Source organism: Fundulus heteroclitus, chromosome 2, assembly GCF_011125445.2.
Source record: "Fundulus heteroclitus isolate FHET01 chromosome 2, MU-UCD_Fhet_4.1, whole genome shotgun sequence".
In the NCBI taxonomy this organism is placed as follows: domain Eukaryota; kingdom Metazoa; phylum Chordata; class Actinopteri; order Cyprinodontiformes; family Fundulidae; genus Fundulus; species Fundulus heteroclitus.
Window position 1 is genome coordinate 1,574,956 of NC_046362.1, and position 18,932 is coordinate 1,593,887.

The 18,932-nt window shown below is 40.2% G+C and overlaps 1 protein-coding gene across 5 annotated transcripts in view; it reads right to left on the minus strand.

Annotated features, from left to right (window-relative positions):
• Window positions 1–18,932, minus strand: part of cadps2 (Ca++-dependent secretion activator 2) — a 216,673-nt gene that overhangs the window by 164,137 nt on the left and 33,604 nt on the right. For all 5 annotated transcript variants that reach the window (XM_036145524.1, XM_036145517.1, XM_036145521.1 and 2 more), the window contains exons 6-7: window positions 2,616–2,727; window positions 1,287–1,426 (exon numbers count right to left, since the gene is read on the minus strand). In XM_036145524.1, coding sequence (XP_036001417.1) covers window positions 1,287–1,426; window positions 2,616–2,727 — 252 coding nt within the window. The remainder of the gene's footprint in view (window positions 1–1,286; window positions 1,427–2,615; window positions 2,728–18,932) is intronic.

Below are 18,932 nucleotides of genomic sequence, written 5' to 3' on the forward strand. Positions count from 1 at the left end.
TTTGTCATTTGAAACATTTTGTTCCCTCACTCAGAAAAAAGAGAAATATAAGTTAGAATTAAATATGCAATCAAAACCATGTTTGCAACATGAAATATTCGTACAATTAAAAAGTCAGTCTAGTCAGTTATTTTAACAAGTCAGATCTGTTAATGATTTCTGTTTATGCTCTTATCATATTTCAACCTAAAACTAATGTACACATCAGAAGATGCACATAGGGCCTTTTTGCGGTGGTCAAAAAAGCTTAAATATCTTTAAATAGGTAAGATATGTTTTCATCTTTAGACTCTGCAGCATATATTTATTCAACCAGCAGGTGGAGGTACTGGCCTTCTAAACAAAATCAAAAATCTATTAATAGCCTTAAAAAAAAAAAAAAAAAAAAAAAAAGTTTCACATAAACATTTAAGTATTTTGTGAGGATTTTATGTGTAAGACTGAGACAAAGTACTGCAGAAGTGAAAAGTGGAAGAACATGAAACGTTCGACATTCTTTACCTCAGGATAAATGCAGCTGCTCTGTTTCTGCCCTTGGAGTTTTTCTTTAGAGACCATTAGAGAACAAACAGCCTCAAGAAGACCAAAGTACACAGCAGATAGGTTAGGGAGAATGTAATGGAGACGTTTAAAGCAGGATTAGGTTCTAAAACAACATCCCAAGCTTTGAACCTCTCATGTGGACGTCCTCCTAACAGGCTGGGCAAGGACAGGATAAATCAGAAAACCACCTAAGAGGCCTGTGCAATTCCTTTTCCCCTTAGAACGCAAAGCACAAGGTGCCTCTGACTCAATGGGAAAAATAGTCTTCTGACAACTGGAAGGTTGTAAGTTCCATTCCAGCTTTAATGATGCCAAATGTCCTTGAACAAGACACTGATCCTCAAGTTGCAGGTCTATACTGTGTATCAGTACAAATGTATGAAGTGGAGGTGAGTAAATGTGACTTGGAGTGGACAACACGATTAAAAAAGTGCTGTACATGTGAGAAAGGCACCACTGGAGTAAAAATCAGTACAGATTTATGTGAATGAAGAGGCGCCTGATCTGTCATACATGGCCTGCTAACCACAGCATAAACTTTACATTCAGCAGCAGCGATTTGGTCATGTTCCTGTGCTATAAGGTCCACTCTGCAACACAACGTCATCTAAAACATCGCTAAAATCCTTAAAAAGGTAGCAATATGTGAACTTCTTATTTTCTGCTTGAACATTAGCGAGACTCTTCCTGTCCCCCATCGATCCAACACAGACATTAAAAAACAGAGCTGATGGTAAACTCACCCACTATGCTTCATGTTGGGAGGTTTGTCCATGCGGACTGCCAGTTTGATCCTTAGATCTGCGTCCTGGCTGTTTTTAGGCACCACCATCCGATGGAACTCGGCTTGCTTCGGTCCACTGGTAGTGGGGTTCAGCACCACCTGAAAGGCATGAAGAAATACATGCTAGTGCTGGAAATGATTACAAACATTATTCTTGAACAGTGTATCATAAGAACCACATACCTGCTAAAGCCATTAGCACTTAAGCACGATGGCAGCTGTGTGAACATTTCTGCTACTAATTAAATCACCTGCTAATTAAATTGAATTTGTCCTACGCAAATTCAGTTATTAAAGCTGGGTTCCTTTAGTTTTATAACCATGCTTTTAAGTGTGTGTGGTTTAAGTTCAACACTGAGTTTTGCTTGAGTTTTTAAAGCGCTAGAGAAATCGAAATAATTAAGTTCTAAATCGGTCGTTTGTCTTCTGTGCAACACACACAGACAAAGACAAACACAAAACCATTTTGATGGTTCGGAGGAAAGTTTGGATTTTTTTTTTTACAGTGAGGTTCTATAAAGCTTTTAATCTGTGGTTGTTCCTTCATAGAAAAATAACACATCACCACGGGTTTATCTGAAAGTGAATAAATTCTAAGTGTGGTGGAAGCTGACAGCTAGTCGTTTTTTTCTGACTTCAGCAATTTAAAACACCCCAGAACTAGAACTGTTCATATCAGTGGCACACAATGCTATTTTAGAGGAGTTGTTATATATACAATGATTGTAAATATATTAATTCTATATTAGATTCCAATTCTGTTGATAAGGAATTGATCAAATATTCTCTATTTTAATCAAATAGTTGTCTAAATTTTCATCATAGTCATTAGGAACTGTTTTCTTTAGCCAAACAACGGCCATGTTTCTATGCATCTGCCAGCTGTATCGATCCACCAGATGCAGTAGAAGAAGAGGGTGTGTGGCTAAAAAAGTTTGGGGACCTCTGGTATAGGACAATTCTTCTTTTTTTTTCTTCTCCAGAATAGTAGCAGTGCTCAGGATATATCACAAACGACAGCTTAGATATAATACTTGGTGGGCTAAACCTCTGCAGACCAGTGAATTAATGTGGGTCAATCACAACTGATACTGCCATCAGAATATATCACAATGATTTGCAACTCCATATTTTCCTAACATCGTGTCACCCTCCTACATGAACTGGAAAAAATCTTCCAACTATTTTTCCAGTCTTTAGTCAAAGCAACTCAATCATCTCAGTCATCAGCGATCAATTCGTAAATATTTATTTAAGTTTTCTTTTTGGCTCTATACTGCACACTTACCCTGCCCAATTCCTTGTCCTCCAGAGCCAAGACACCGGTGCTTTCTGTAAATAGCTTTACTTTAACCAAAGGCAAGGGGTGAGTCGTAGTGAAGTCTCCTTGAGTGCCCCACCTTGAAGACACCAAGGTTTGAAACAATATAAGTAGCAACAAACAGCAATTAAAATGATTAATTTTGTAGTGATATAAACAGTTGTATCAAAAACTATAGAACACACATCTTACAAAATAAAAAAACAAAACATTGGAATAAATTCGAGCTACAAGAAGCTAAACATTTTCCTGAAAAGTTTCTTCAGTAAATAATGTTTGCTGTGTCCCTTTCTGTAGACATCTTCACTATTTTGGTATTTAGTTGTTGTTGTTGTTTTTTGTCCAGGCATTTATACTCCTCCACCAACCCCACTTTTTCACACACGATGGAAACAGAAATCTACAACCATTTGTTTTGTGTTGTTCACATCCAAGATAAGATTATTGTTCCCACACAATGCCACACACCAGTGTCTAAGCTTTCCTGTTTTGACTGTCCTCAGCTTCCTGTCTATCTCTGATGCACCTGACAACTATTGAGTCATCAGAGTATTTCTGCAGATGACAGGGGTCTGTCTTATACTGGAGGTCTGAGGTGTACAGAGCGAAAAGGAATGGTGAGAATACAGTCTCGTGTGATGCTCCTGTGCTGCTGACTACCTGGTTAGACTCACAACTCTTTCGTCTCCCAAACTGTGGTCAGTTAGTCAGGTAATTTCTGATCCAGGTGATTGTTGAGGCCTCCACCTGAGTCTTTTGGAATTTCTGACAAAGCAAATCAGGCTGAATTATATTAAAAGCACTGGATATATCAATAAGCATGGTCCTTACAGTGCTTCCTGGCCTGTACAGACAAAAGTGGGTTTGCTGAAGCAGTCTGATTGGATCTTTAATGCCAACCATTGCAATAAGCAAATTGCAGGGAGTCCTGTTAATTGCTTGTTAGCTTACTCCGGCAAGGCAACATGAGTCTCTCCAGGACCTTCATGATGTAGGATGTCAGGGCAACAAGTCTAAAGTCACTGGAAAGTGTTTGTTGATCTTTTTTGACAGCAGAATAAGGCAGAATGTCTGTCACACAACTGAAACCTTGAACTTGATCAATATTGAAAAGTTTGCAGAATCCCACAGAACTGCTCTGCACAGAACTTCAAGACTCTGGGATTGACACCATCTGGACCAGCAGTATTGTTCTGGTTTAGTCTCCCATGTCACTTTAACCTTCTAGAGACAGCAACACAAGAAGGAGAGATAGGAGTGGAGGGCATCAGGATTTCCAATATAGCCTTTCTGTACATATAACATTTATTTTTTAGTTTGCTGCTACATCCCTGAAAAATTAATATGGATTTATATTTATGATGTTTATCATGCCTTCTGTTTTTACTCGGAGCCTTGTAACAAATTGTGCTCAAATGTACAATGTAAATGTTTAGATGAATGACAATAAAGTCCAAGTCTGTCTAAGTCCTTGTGAAGACAAATATGTACAAGCAGAAGGATCCATGGCTGAGTTGAGAGATAAAAATTCTGGTGTGTGACAGGAAAGTACTGGGTCAAAGGAAGGTGGGATGTCTATCAGCCAGGTAGGGGAGGAGGATACTGAGCATCTTCCTGAGCTGTAACTATGTGTTCAGATCATTGGTTCTGTCTAGACTTCAATCTATCTAAACTTCTTTCTGCTTGAAGCCTGTTATTTCCTTCATCCATGACCACACAACTCTTGCAGTAAATTATTTTTGCAGGAGGTTGTGCTCCTGCTTCTTCCTGTATGCCTCCTGGCTCTCTCTAATCTAGTCTTCGAGCTGTTTTTGTGTACTTCCTAATAATTCCCTGTCTCCCTCACTGAAGGCTGTTTCTAAATCACAGGCAGACTTGGAAACAGCCAACATAGGAATGTAAACTATTTCTAAGGTAACACCAATGAGCTCCCTTGTTAAATAATATGGATGAAAACGTAGAGCTAACAGTTCAATACCAGAGTGGGAGAGATAATACATCACAGAACACCCAGGATTACAGCCAGGCAAAGAGATGCTTAAGTAGGGGATATGATCCTACAGGATGTCTCAGTGAAACACATCAGGGTCCTTGTCAGCAGTTGAAGTTTATCCATTTTCCCAGAGACTTCATGTTCTCCATTATGATAGGTGGAAAATATAGTTTGAATGCCCTCCTTTTCTTTCCTTTCTCTGCAGCCACACAACATATTTTCTTTAAAGCTGTGGTTGGTAATGCTGTTCAGAAACCCTTTGTTATACTGGGTGAAATAGTCCTTCAACCCTGACAGTTGTGAATATTATACTGTATATTATAAAAAAATTGATAATTGAAAGCTGCAAACCTGTAAAAACTCTGACCAATCCTGTCATTCGGTCCAAATGGTAAGAAGCAATCAGATGCCTTCATGTCTCATCCTAATCACACACCCCTCAAGTTCTGGGGGTATCGCCTTATCTATTGGTTGTCCCACATGCTAATAATTGTAACTTGCTCATGTGACGCCAGTGTCCGTGCAAGTTCCTTGTTAGTTTCTGCTTGCTGGCTGTGCACAGGCACTTCCAGTGTTTATGTATTCAGTAACATTTGGTGTTAGCTATTCATAGCAGCTCTGCTGCTCTCATCGTATACTTTGAAAATGGTTGAGAGTCGCAAGAAGCAAACCATGTACAAGTTTATGAGAAGAGGAAGGCCTCAGTAGAAAGAAATGACCAGAGTGAATTTAGGAGATAAATTTGCGTGATCCCCCTGAAGAGTGGAAGAGCAGGTACGATTTTCTCACGCATGCATAGTTATTTAAAAAGGGACTCGGGCATTTTTGACCTACATTTCTGGATAAATGGCTGACTCTACCTTTAATTTAACCTTAATTTTTGGTCATAAATTAGGGATTATTTTACTTTAGATGCCGACCAGCTGCTCCCAGTTGTGATGAAACATTTCCACTGCTTGGAATGGATATTAACATATAAATGTTAGCAATACATTCAAAAACTGCTTCAGGTACATTTATTTTCCAGAAACTCTAAGGGCACCATTAATTGTGTCACTAGTGAGTTTGTAAAAATAATGTTTTTAACCTTGGATTTGTTTCCCCCACTTGACATTAGATTTTTTTTTTCAGCGTAAGGTTATGCTACCACAATTAAATAATAATAATAATTGATTTTTTTTACAGCTTTACCAGTGGTATCACTAAGTGTGGAGGGAGCTGTGATAATATTTACTGACATGTTTGTCACAGATTTAGAGGCAACATTCAGCTCTATTAGTATTCTCCAACAACAACCAGCTTATATTTGTGTCACAAAAACTCTAATAGAACATAGTGACACCTTCTGCTGAGGATAATGAAGACAGACATTATCTATGCCGAAAGTCACACTGTGATCAAAGCAATAATTAGTGTGTGTGCAAAATTCTGAAAATGACATTTTACCCATTCACGAGTTAAGACCAAAAGAAAAACAGTCCTGTATTCACTTTCTTCAGTTTCCAAGGTAACACTGTTTAAAAAAATTGTTTATTTCATGGTACAAATACAATCATTTGGAGGACTGCTGCATATAACTCAAGCTCAGACTTTCAGCTGGAAGTCTTGGAGGATACTGCACAGTATCTGAGCAGTATCCTCAGTCTAAGCTTTTCGTAATATCTGTCAACACGGTCTCTTATGACATCAAATTAAACAACACAGCCAGCATCATAAAGTCCATCAATGACATACTTTTAGAGAGGGCTTGAGGCAGACTAAGCATGGTCCACAATGTCTAAGAAAAGCACGCACATCATGCATCACTGTGTGGTATGGGAACTTTTTCACTCCTATAAGAACGAGCTTGAAAAAAATCAGCTAAAATCTGGTCCTATAAGAAGCCAACAGTAGCCTTAATTCTGGAGTTTTGATGTTCATGATGAACTATCCAGGGCTGAGAACCTCCTACCATGACACACTCCTGCACACACCAGCCAGTTGCTGCATATTAATTGAGCATAGATGAGCAGCAATGCTCCTGATGAGAAATCCCCTTAACACGGTCTATTTTAGGATGTTAAACTATGAAGGTAGCAGAGTGGTAAGGGAGAGCTTCATCATATTACCCGACATAGATCTTCCAACTTTATTGCTGCAGAAGAATCAGTTGTAGTTGTAGGTAAACACCATGGATGAGTCAAAAGTTGAACCAATCAAATGTATTAATTCCTTTTAACCAGATAGAGACAAATTTACCATATTTTTAATTTACCTGCTGGTAAAGAGTGTGGAACAAAATGTCTTTTCTGTTAGTATTCTGTCAATCAATTTTGTTTTCCTGGGAAATTTAAAAAGAATTTAAATAATTTACTGGTTATTCCAGTATTGTATTTATTTAATTGAAATGTTTCCTTATTTTTTTTATAATTTCAATATACATTCTTTCTATCTCTGACATATTAATCACATGTTTCATATAATCATATTGTTTCACTTTCAACACAATGTTGACATTTTCCTGTATCATGTTTACTTATTCTAAAAAGTGTATTGTTGAGTCCAATGTGTTCAAATATTACGCTTGTTAAAGTTTTCTCTTGTCCAGTGTTTCTCTATTTCTATCAATCTCATCATCTGTATTCTATTGAATGACTAATAAATTTCTAATAAAAAGTCTGGCCTACTTTCTGAATAGCTGTGCTGTAAACTAAGGAGCGCTGAACTTGAATCTGAGCAAACTATTCTAATCGTACAGCTAATATATCCTAATATTTCACCATGTATACTGACAACCTATTTGTGATTTGTAATGGCTATTCCTGTTTCTTCATCTGAATCTTTGAGGCATCTATATAAATAGCTGACAGTTTCCTCACGAGTGATCTATTTTGTCACAGGCGAGCTCTTTGTAATTTTACAGTAAATTAAAATGATATGATGTAATATAAATCAGAATGATGTCTTGTAAATTGAATATTGGTTGAATGTTTCGTCTACTTCATGTGTAGTTACATTTTGAAGGAATAAGGTTTAAAAGATTACACAAGTAATGTAAACATCCAATTCTATTAAATCAAAGAAGAACGTTTTTAGTCACTTGCATCAACAAATCATTGTTAAAAATCTAGGCATGAGGTTACAGAAAGTATTCGCCAATGCCAGTAGTAAGTGACTACTTGATTTACATGTATATGGCTCACAGGAACTTCCTTACATTTAAAAGCCTCCCCTAGACCTGAGGAGAGGGGGTCATGGAGGCAACACTGACCAACAAAGTTCACGTCAACTACCAGTGATTCCCGTCAGCTTTTGGGGCTAACATAAAACTCCTATTAACAGACATAAACCTCCAGTTTCACAGCAATGTTATGTGCCGATATTAGCAGAAAATCCCACTTTTCATGCAGTGACAGCCTCTCCTCCATACTAAATTATATAGCCCCATTTACACTACCCTTGTTAAACCGAGCCGAGCCCAGTCCGAGCTTGGATCAGTTAACCAAGTTGAGACGACCGTTTACACACCACACTATCCCGGTTCCTTGGTTGCTCCTCTCCTCCTAGTGACGATCTGCGGTACTACCGCTCTCTGGGATTGAAGGCGGGACCAAGCAAATCAAAATGGCGTCGCCCGTAACATTCAGGATGTTATGGTTAGACAGAGTCAGCTTTTGGGACGTGGATAAGGCAAACGAACGTCTAATAAGGATTTACAGACGCAGGAAACAACGACAGACACTGAGGTTCATCACACTGCTAAGCAGAATCATCTCTGGAAATTGTGTGGCACGGTAAGGAAGCTAGTATTATTATGAATGTCTGAAATTTGTCTGAATGGAGTGTGAATCGGCACGTGCAGCCAGACACGCCAGAAAAACCGGACAGTCAGCTGACTGTAAGGGCATGACGTGGTCTGCTCATGCGCTCTTCGTTATCAGATAACCGGGAAAAAAAAAAAAAAAACTGTCCGAGACCTCCTCAGGAACTGGTCTGCAGTTAGCGCGGTCCGGTTATGTCTAGCGCAGTCCAGTTCAGTCTGCTGACCATTTACACACAAGAGCTAGCTCGGTTACCGAGCTTGGACTGGTCTCAGCTCGGTTAAAAAAAGTGTAGTGTAAACGGGCCTTATGAGTACCAAAGCAGAACATATGATTAATGATGAGCCACAATCACACAGCTTTTATAACCCTTTAGAAATAGATTAGGGGGTTGAATTAATTTTCCCATAGAATCAGATTAGTAACTTTTACTACTGCGGGTGGTAATATAAACATGCTTAACACAGCTATTCTAGACATCTGCTAGTTAATCGGCAAATGAGATCAAGTCAGAATTAATTTGATTTTTACTTGTTTGGCTCTGATTAAGGATTGTAGAACATTCTATAAAGTCTTGAAAAGTAGAACTCCAACCATTTTCAGTTTATAAACCCTCAGCACAATTTTTGATGCATTTCTTTTAGTTAAGACAAAAGAATTAAGGTTAGGGAATATTTTTGTCACTAAGAGGTGGAAGGTTGTTAGAGTGGTGAGAACAGTAGAACAGCTGAGCTACTCGGCAACCAAGAGCAGCAAAGGACAGGTAGAAATGGCTGCAGCACATCTAGGTAGACAGAAACAAGGCATCCCCGTCCGTACGCCTTGCAGAGGTGGGAAGTCGTCAGTGAAGCACATGAGCAAGTCACAATGATTCTCTTAAATTACACTTAATCTGATAACAGATTATTTAAATACATTTCCCAGCCCTTAAGTATGATTAAGGTTAAGTATTGTTGAGGTTAGGAAGTTATGATTCTTTGCATAGTGAAAGTGAAATAATCTTAGGGTATATTCACACCAGAAAAGTCCTTTAAACCCCTTGTTTGGTCCAAGGGGACAAAAACAAATCAGTCTGTTTCTGATGCTGTAAGAGATTGCAGGCATCAGGGGACTACCCCTAACAGCAGGGGCACCCCTATTACCCCAGGCTCTTCCCCTTAATCTCTCTCTTTACCATGAGCTCGTAAAGAGACATTGGGGAGATCCGCAGCCATGTTCTCAAACTGTAAACGGAGCTAAGTAGCTGCAGTCTGTCTTCTGTGGAATCAGACAACAGAGTAAGCAACCTATCTCTACAGAAACCAGTCTTTGTGATTTTTCTCAGCTTTTGCAGGAATACTGAGCCGAGACTGCGTGAGGCAGTTTCCCATGGCCGATTGGTGCCCAAATACGCTGCAGCCTCCCCAACGGAGCACACAGGCACGCTAGAAAAGCCCTGCCGAGTTCCCCACAGAGGGACCTATGGCTAGAGAACCCGCATGAAGGAGCTAGCCGCTAGCTCACCACCCCGGCCCAAACCAACTTCCCCCTGGTCCAATTGCCCCAACTGGATGCCCCAAAGTCAACAGAACGGACACAGAGGCAGAGGTTTGGCAGGGTTTAGCAGTGAAAGTTAAAAGGTTTAATTTGAATGTGTTTTACTGTGTTTTGGCTAAGCTACCCATTATCGACTTTTCAAACAATGCTATGTGGATATGTTTTGAGTTGTTTTTATGGTTTTAACAAACCTTTTCCATAAAGGTTCTATGGGATATTAATGTTTATGTTTTCCGGTCTAGACATTACAAAAAAATTGGCTTAAAAGTCTTTTTAAGTGAGCGACAATTTGCCACTAGCATTAGCCGCTATTAGCCTCCTCTAATACCTCAACACTAGTCCTAGTTAAACGTAACTAAGGCTCTTTTAAGCATTATATGTTTTTCTCATTTCGTTCCCGCATCATTTGATCATAGTATGAGCGTTAGTAGAGCATTGATAGGGAACAATAATGTCGATTTTGTGTAACTAAGGTTAACTCATCAAGCTAACACACCAACACACATCTTTTCCGGTTGATCATCCCCTACAGCACCCAAAGTTATTGATTTTTATTTATCAAATCATTCTTTAAAATGTTATTTCCTCAAAATGTTTTTGTCTAACTCAGGATTTTCATTGTGAATGGGTTGAATCTGTTTAAAGCGGACCAAACATGGCAAATGTGTGTTTTCTGTTGAATTCAACGCTTCTAATGCAAAGACAGAATCTTTTTTCTCTTGTATGTTTTGCATCTTTGGGAAAAAAATAGGAATCAGCTAGTCCAACCTACAAGACAACTAGAAGTTTGGATCGTGCAGGACAAGCCTGACTGGTGCATTTCTAAACTATTCTAAAATATGATCCTAAACTGTAAATATAATCTTACTACACTACTGAAAACTACACACTTTCAGATTATGTACCTTATGTCCAATCATACTGAAAAGAAAAACAATGTTTATATTTCATATAAATAGTTATTTATATGATTAGCTACTAAACATATTTATGTTTACTGTATATTTAGTCTGATATAATTTGGACAAAAAAGATCTGAAAAATTATATTGAAAAAAAGAAAATGCACAAACATATGAAAATTAATATTTGTAAAAACAACAGTGTTAATAGCAAAATATCATTTTAATATATCTAGGTGTTTCTTTTTTGTGAAGCTATTGCATTTTCATCTGAAAACATTAACTGAAGCTAAAATACTTAAATAACAGCATTCCACTTAACTTTGACTTGTTTAAATAAGCATTAGGATATTCACAATTTTTAAATACTATGCACTCTTTTTGTGTCATTTCTTAGTTTCAGGCATTGAGATAACTCAAATGTCTCATGAACTTTGTGTACCCGATGAAGAGCCTACTTTACCCGTGAAGCAGCTAGCGCAGAAATCCACCAGAAGCACCATTCCTCACATGGAAAAAAATCATGCAGAAGTTACTTCTTAAAAATAAAAGTCAATTTCCAAATCTAAGCCACAAATTAAAATTTGTGTGCAGATTTATGATAAATCACAGTAGGTTCTGACTAACAGTGATAATTATATTTTCACAGTTTGCATGAACTTGTGACTCATTACTCCATCTCTAAAAACATTTGTTAATTCCAAAGTTTGAAGTGAGCTTTGTCATCAAATCGCCACTGTATCGTCAATGTATTAAAAGGACAACACCCTGGTTGGTATGTGCTGCATCATAGAACTGTACACAGGTGGGTGTCGGCTCACTCCTGGCGGCTGCTTCGTTGGGCTTGGTCCCCCATGGCTTTTCCTCCCCAGTGGACCATTTCCTCCTCCTATCATTGCTGAAACATATTCACGGGCTGTGTGTTGTGGTTCGAGAGGGCGCCGCTTTTTCGGCGTGCCTGGGTCCGTGATTACGATTGGTCGAGAGAAAGCAGTGACTGTAGCATCAACTAATATGATAGGCTGAAAGGAAGGAAGGAAAACTGTTTGTATATCAAACTTTTATTGACCCTATTATTTCCTATCGCACCACACGTCGATCGATATATATTGTTATTGAATTATCGTCCAGCCCTAGCTCAGATGTTGCTCGGATTTGCAGAAGTTGCCCTTTGTGTCAGAAGACTTGAACTAGAATGCCAATTAAAGCACCACTGCACCCTCTCCCAATTATTGGCACACCGTTTAAACGTCTTGGTATGAATATAGCCCTGTGGAGAAGAGCAAAGCTGGAAATCACTTTATGGTGGTCATTACAGATTATGCTACAAGATATCCCAAAGTCTTTCCATTAAAGACTGTCAAAGCAAGATCTGTGGCTTCTTCATTGATTCAACTTTTCTCAAGGGTTGGATTCTTACAGGAGATTTTGACTGATCAGGGCACTAACTTTATGTCAACACTGTTGAAACAGGTGTATAAGTTGTTGGGCATCAGGAGCATGCGGACGACCCAATATCACCCACGGACAGATGAACTGACGGAGCGCTTCAACCAAACTCTGAAACAAATGCTCTGTAAGTTTGTTAATGATGATTGGGATCAGTGGTTGCCATACCTACTTTTTGTCTACATGGAAGTTCCTCAGGCTTCCACTAGATTCTTCCCATTTGAGCTCCTTTATGGCCATGAGGTGAGGGGGCCTCTGACCCTACTGAGGGACTCTTGGGAAGCAGATCAAGGTAAAGAAGAAGACAATAATATTATTTTATACGTTGTCCAAATGAGGGATAAATTACAGCAGATGAGTGAACTGGTTCAGAGTCATATGGCGGCTACGCAGCAACACCAAAAAGCTTGGTTTGACAAGAAAGCTCGCCACAGGAGTTTTGTTCCTGGCCAGAAGGTTTTGGTAATGTTGCCAACTTCTGACAGCAAGTTGCTTGCAAAGTGGCAGGAGCCTTTTGAAGTTCTAATGAAACTTGGACCCACTACCTACACAGTCTCCAATCCAGGTCTCCAGCGAGGGAGTAGAGTGCTCCATGTCAACCTTCTTAAGGAGAGGGTTCCATCCACTGAAAATGAAATGGAGGTGCTGCTTGTGCTCCATGTCAACCTTCTTAAGGAGAGGGTTCCATCCACTGAAAATGAAATGGAGGTCTTGCTTATTCACAGTGTGAGTGAAGAGGAGGAAGTTGATGATTGTTTGCCTTCAGGAACATTCTCTGTCCTGAACCTAAGCCATCTCACCAAGGAGCATCTGTCTCAGGTAACGCCTTTGATTAATTCAAGCATATTTCAAGAGTGCCTCATGCATTCTTACCTCGGTCCCTCACAACACATTTCCAGACAGGACATAAAAAAAGAAATTCTGCAACTTTGTGAAATTTAAATAAGATGACTTATTAATATAAAAATTGCTGTTTTAGAAGAAAATATTGTTTAGAATAACTAATTAATGGACGATATAGACAACTAAAAAAAGGGGTCTGTGGCAGCTCTAACCATAACAGAGTCCAACAAGTGGATGTACTTTAGTATTGGTAGTTTAATGTGCAGTGCATATATGCAAAATCTATGCTCCGATCATGGAGCAAAGCTGGTGGCTAAATCAGTGTACACTGCAAATGTCACAGGGTCATGTGTGTGTGATGTCTGTAGTAAAATATAAAAGCTCCTGGGAAAAGAAAAATATAAAACCTGGTCTGCCCACCTTTATGAAGGATTGCCAACCTCGAGTAAGGGGGGGGGGCGGCATACTGACAACCTGGTCATCCCATTCTGTGACACTTTGTTACTTCGTTCTATGTTGCTCACTATAATGACTATAGAACCACAGGCACAGTTTGCTGGAAAGTGTAGGAAATAGAAAAAAACAAACAAGCTGTTGGTGGACTTCAGATGCAGCAAGGAGCCCCAGACCAAACCCCTGTTGACATTGTGTACAACTACGACTTACTGAAGGTGCAACTCAATAATAAACTGGAATGGAAACAACAGCAAGATCCTCAACAGGAAACAACTCAGTAGGCTGTTCTTCCCGAGGAGGCTGAAGTATGGCAATGTGTGCACCAGGCTCCTGCGGATGCTCTACCAGTCTGACCAAAGTGATCTTTGCTGTGGTGTGCTGGTGAGGGGGCATCGGGACTTGTGGTGTCAACAAACTGGGCAAGCTGATGAGGAAGGCCAGCTTGGTGGTGGGGATGGAACTGGACAGCGTGGAGGCAGTGGTCGAGTAGAGGATGAAAGTAAAGCTATAGGCCATCAAGAGGCCCTTTTCCTGTACATGTGAAAAAACGCCTGGTGCTTCTAAAGCCCAGTGCGTGGTTTGATACAAATTTACACGGGGAATTTCAGATTCCCGGGGCTTTAGTTTCACGGATAAAAGGTCCTGATCTGAGGGTAAGAATTTTCAACAAGCCTGGGGCTTTCTTTAAAGGTATATTATGCAAGTTTTGAAGTTAAATATTATTTATGTTATTTCCCTTACATGCCCCTACAATTGCCTGACATGTAAAATTAGTTATCCTCAATTTACCGCAGTTGCCTCTATAGGCTGGCTATTCAGTTCATGAGAGAGTGATTCGGGCCGAATCCTCTGGATGTGCACATGGATGTGATATGCTGTGTGCTCTCCATCACCTGGCTACTTTGTTGAGTCTCCACCGTAATCAATGCATTAACGAGAGAACACGGGCCAACCTTAATATTTATAGCTTTCTTACTTCAGAAGACATTATGCTTCTAAACAAAATACATGTGCAGTCACAGCAGCAAATAATTTTCCTCTTCTCCCATGCACGTGCACAACACTGGTGGTATTTCAACTTGTTGCTAGAGGGGGCAGATGTCTACAAAAATCTTGGAACTTAGGCTATGCACCTTTAAGGGTCATGGTTGTGTGCAACAAGGCAAAACACTTCACCAGTTAGGTGTACAAATTTATCGATTTTATACCGTTAAATTGTCACAAAAAGTAGTTTCTAGAGATTTTTAAGCAAGAAAACACACATCGGCAAGACCTCATCTAGCTGTCAGTTTATCAATATTTTGAACCTATTTTGCATCTACTTTCGGAGTTTTCAGTGCTCCGTTTACAGGCCGGTCACTTCCCCAGTAGTTAGAGGGGGAAAACCGAGGGAACAATCCCGTGATTTCCTCCAGCAGAAGCTGAAAATTCGGCCGAAGAGGTAAAACACATCACCTTCCACCGTGTTCACTGGTTCTGAGGTAATAAGCCCGATAGAACCCGACCTCGGCTGATTGTAACTAAATTCGAGCATTACAAGCAAAAAGAGCAGGTCAGAAGTCGGGGCAAACAGCTGAGAGGAACGAAATTAAGCATCAATGACCAGTTTCCAAAGGAAATTCTTGATCGAAGGGGTGTTTTATTCCCAATCAGGAAGAAATACATGGCTGAGGGCATTAGGGCTACAGTGGCTGTAGATAAGCTAATGGTCAGCAGTTCAGGGATCAGAAGATGACTCTGTGGTTTTATTATTTATATAACAGAAAGCAGTAAGGCTCCACTTGTGAAAGTAAAATCTGTTGGGGGAAATACCTGGTTACCGTAGCGAATATTCAGCCAGACACTCAGGAATTTCTCCTTAGCTCCCAGCTGCTTGTCATGGCTAAAAGTGGATATAAAATGTTTAGTAGATTTGTGGTGAATAACTGCAAGTAGCAGAATATAAAATGTAATTTTTTGCTGTAGTTTTTGTCATTTAAGTTAATTTAGACATAAATTATAAACAGTTTCACTACATTTCTGTGGGAAATAGAGTACTAATGATCAAACGAAACGTCTAAACTGACGTTTCATGTAAACCTAATGTGGCGAAGAGTAAACTCTTGTTTTGTATTTTTCATGGTTTTGTATTTTTCATGGAAACAATCAATAAGCCATATAACTCTAGAGCTGCTCATCATCTACTATAATTTATCAGTTGAAACAAAAGTAGTTTATTAACTAATAGTCCTTTGAACATCTAAAAGAGTTACAAGAGACGCTGGACAGCAAATACAAAAGGATGACAGAAGGGACATTTGTGAGGTCTAGAAAATGGTGGTTAGATAAACTGAATCACTTTAGAAGATACAATACTTTTAAGTCACAAATGTATCATGCAAAGTGAAGTACAATTATTCATTCAAGAACAGAAGAAGTGGGAACTGATGACCGGAAATACTCCATAGGTTCTATCCAACTAACAACTACCTTTAGTATTTGAAAAAATAAGAAAGGGATATAACTTTGGCTGTTGGCCTTTGGTCTTATTACCGTCACCCGCTGGACTAAAAGGGGAAGTGCTGTTTTCAGCACAGCTTCCTCATTTGTCATTTAAATAAATTACCCATTGCTAAGGAAACACACAACGGCAAAAACCCCAGGATTTCAATTACCCCATGTCAGGATGCAGCTTGTAGGCTGCAGTTTGTGCCTCGCTGCCTCTCTCCCTTCCCTGCTCAGAATAATTAATTCCACCTGTCAGGCTGCAATCAACCTTCAACTGCTCTCACCTGGTTCCACCCTTATTTATACTCACCTCAGTCTGTTATTGCTCACCGGTCCGTAGTGTTCTTCTCCTGCTCAGTCTCTGCCAGAACCCTGCATCAGCTCAGTTTTCACGTTTTGCTCAGTCAGAAGCCTTCACTTCACTTCAGTTTCGTTCCAGCCAGCCTCAACTCTAGACACGCTTCTGTTCCTGCTCACGTTCTCTTCTCCTGTTTACGGCTCCTGGGTTCCGTTCTACTCAAGTTCTCCAGCAGTTCCACGGTCTCAAGTTCAGTTCCACGGTCTCAAGTTCTCCAGCAGTTCCACGGTCTCAAGTTCAGTTCCACGGTCTCAAGTTCTCCAGCAGTTCCACGGTCTCTCGTTCTGCAGCAGTTCCACAGTCTCAAGTTCTGTTCCACGGTCTCAAGTTCTTCAGCAGTTCCACGGTCTCGAGCTCAGTTCCATGGTCTCATGTTCAGTTCCACGGTCTCTCGTTCTGCAGCAGATCCACGGTCTCAAGTTCTGTTCCACGTTCTCAAGTTCTTCAGCAGTTCCACGGTCTCGAGCTCAGTTCCACGGTCTCAAGTTCAGTTCCACGGTCTCTCGTTCTGCAGCAAATCCACGGTCTCAAGTTCTGTTCCACGTTCTCAAGTTTCCCCAGCTGCTCCACGTTCTCAAGTTCCAACAAGTTGTTCCACGTTCTCTAGTTCCTGAGCTGTTCCACCTTCTCAAGTTCCCGCAGCTGTTCCACGTTCTGTTCCACGTTCTCAAGTTCCCACAGCTGTTCCACGTTCAGTTCCACGTTCTCAAGTTCCCACAGCTGTTCCACGTTCAGTTCCACGTTCTCAAGTTCACCCCGCTGCTTCACGTTCAAGTTCCAACAAGTTGTTCCACGTTCTCAAGTTCCAGCAGCTGTTCCACGGTCTCAAGTTCTCGGTTCGGATATCCTGGTCTCAAATCTTCAGCTCCGGTGTTCCTCCCTGGTCAGTCTCTCCACACTCCTCCTGTCAGCCAGCTTCTGCACCCTTCATCTCCGTCCATAAAGACTCTGGTTCCTCTTGTCATTAACCCTCCATTCTGTACAATAAACTCACTTCAAGAACTATCTCTGTGTGTGCGTGCTGTGTCCGGGTTCATCCAAAGACAAATCATGACACCCCAGGAAACCAAATTCTGGAGCTTACAATGGAAAAGGACTACCCCTCTCATTATCTCTATGCTGAGCTGAGATAATTTAGAAGCTCCTCCAGCAACAGACTCATCCAGCCCCAAGCCTCAAAGTGCTTTGGGGGCTCGTTGGTGCCATCAGCCATCAGGTTTCACAATTCCACAGCACCAAATTGAAAGAGACTATTCCTGACTGCATTTTATATATTTAGCTATGTTTACATTACCTGACTCCGCCAGATGCATTTGCTCCGCATATCCATCTGGAAACCTTCCGTTGAAGTAATTTTGGGAAGGGGCGAAAATACTGGTTAGCTGATTGGCCTATGTTGGTGATAGACGGGCCAAATAAACCAATCAGATTCGTCGTCGCTCGTAACAGAGCAACGACGAAAACACAACCACAAGCCAAGCTACTCTTGCTGCTGCAGGTAAAGGCTCGTTAGCTCAGCAAAGAAATGCTCTGTAATTCCGATAAAACTTGCTCGATAGCCGCGCTAACGCTAGTTTCATCGGCTGAAGCCGCCATGTCTTTAGACTGAACTGTCGCTTCTCGTTGCGTCACACCTCAACCCGCCTCAAAGCCAATGCTGATTGGACGTTCGTTTGGTGAACGGCTCCAAATTTTCTTTAACGGAGGGTAGCCAGACTGATCTGCGAGTGAAACCTTGAAAGCTCGCGAGATCAGGATGGTCTCACGAGGCTAATGTTTACATGCACAAAATTTCACGATCAGATTAAATAATTGGATTGTACCTTTTATATGGGCACACAATCAATTAATCCAACTACAGTGTGTGTGCATATGCACCTGGCTTTATTCAGAACTACTCTGACACACCCAGTTATCAAATTGCCCTAAGGAAACAGAAGAAGAAGCACTTCTGTCTTTGCTAAACAACAAAAATACTAAACAAAGCAGTACTATATGATTTTATTTGTCTTCTAAGAGCCCAGCCACGATGTTCTAATTACAGCTGAAACGTTACTGAGGAAACAACAATTTTGAGCTCTTTATTTTTTGTGCCCCGACAGTTTTGCTTCCCAATGTATTTCTGCCATTCACCAAAACAGAAATACGTCACATTTATGCCAGGCACTCAGGCGCACTCGGGTTAGTTTGCCACATTCGGAATAACTTGAGCCTGACAAGCGTTTACATGCATGTTGATCAGATTATCAATCGGCATAAACCATCGCTCTCATTTGAATTACAATTTCATTCCGACTGAGCTTAATCCAATCATAATATTCCTATTGGTGTATTTACATGGTGTTTTTTATTCCTATCGGCCTTTTATTCCGATTGTTTTTGTCCATGTAAATGATCATATGGTGATCATATAATAGTTGGTTATTTTCCATAGTCTTTTGTCTATCCTTTGTATATTTCC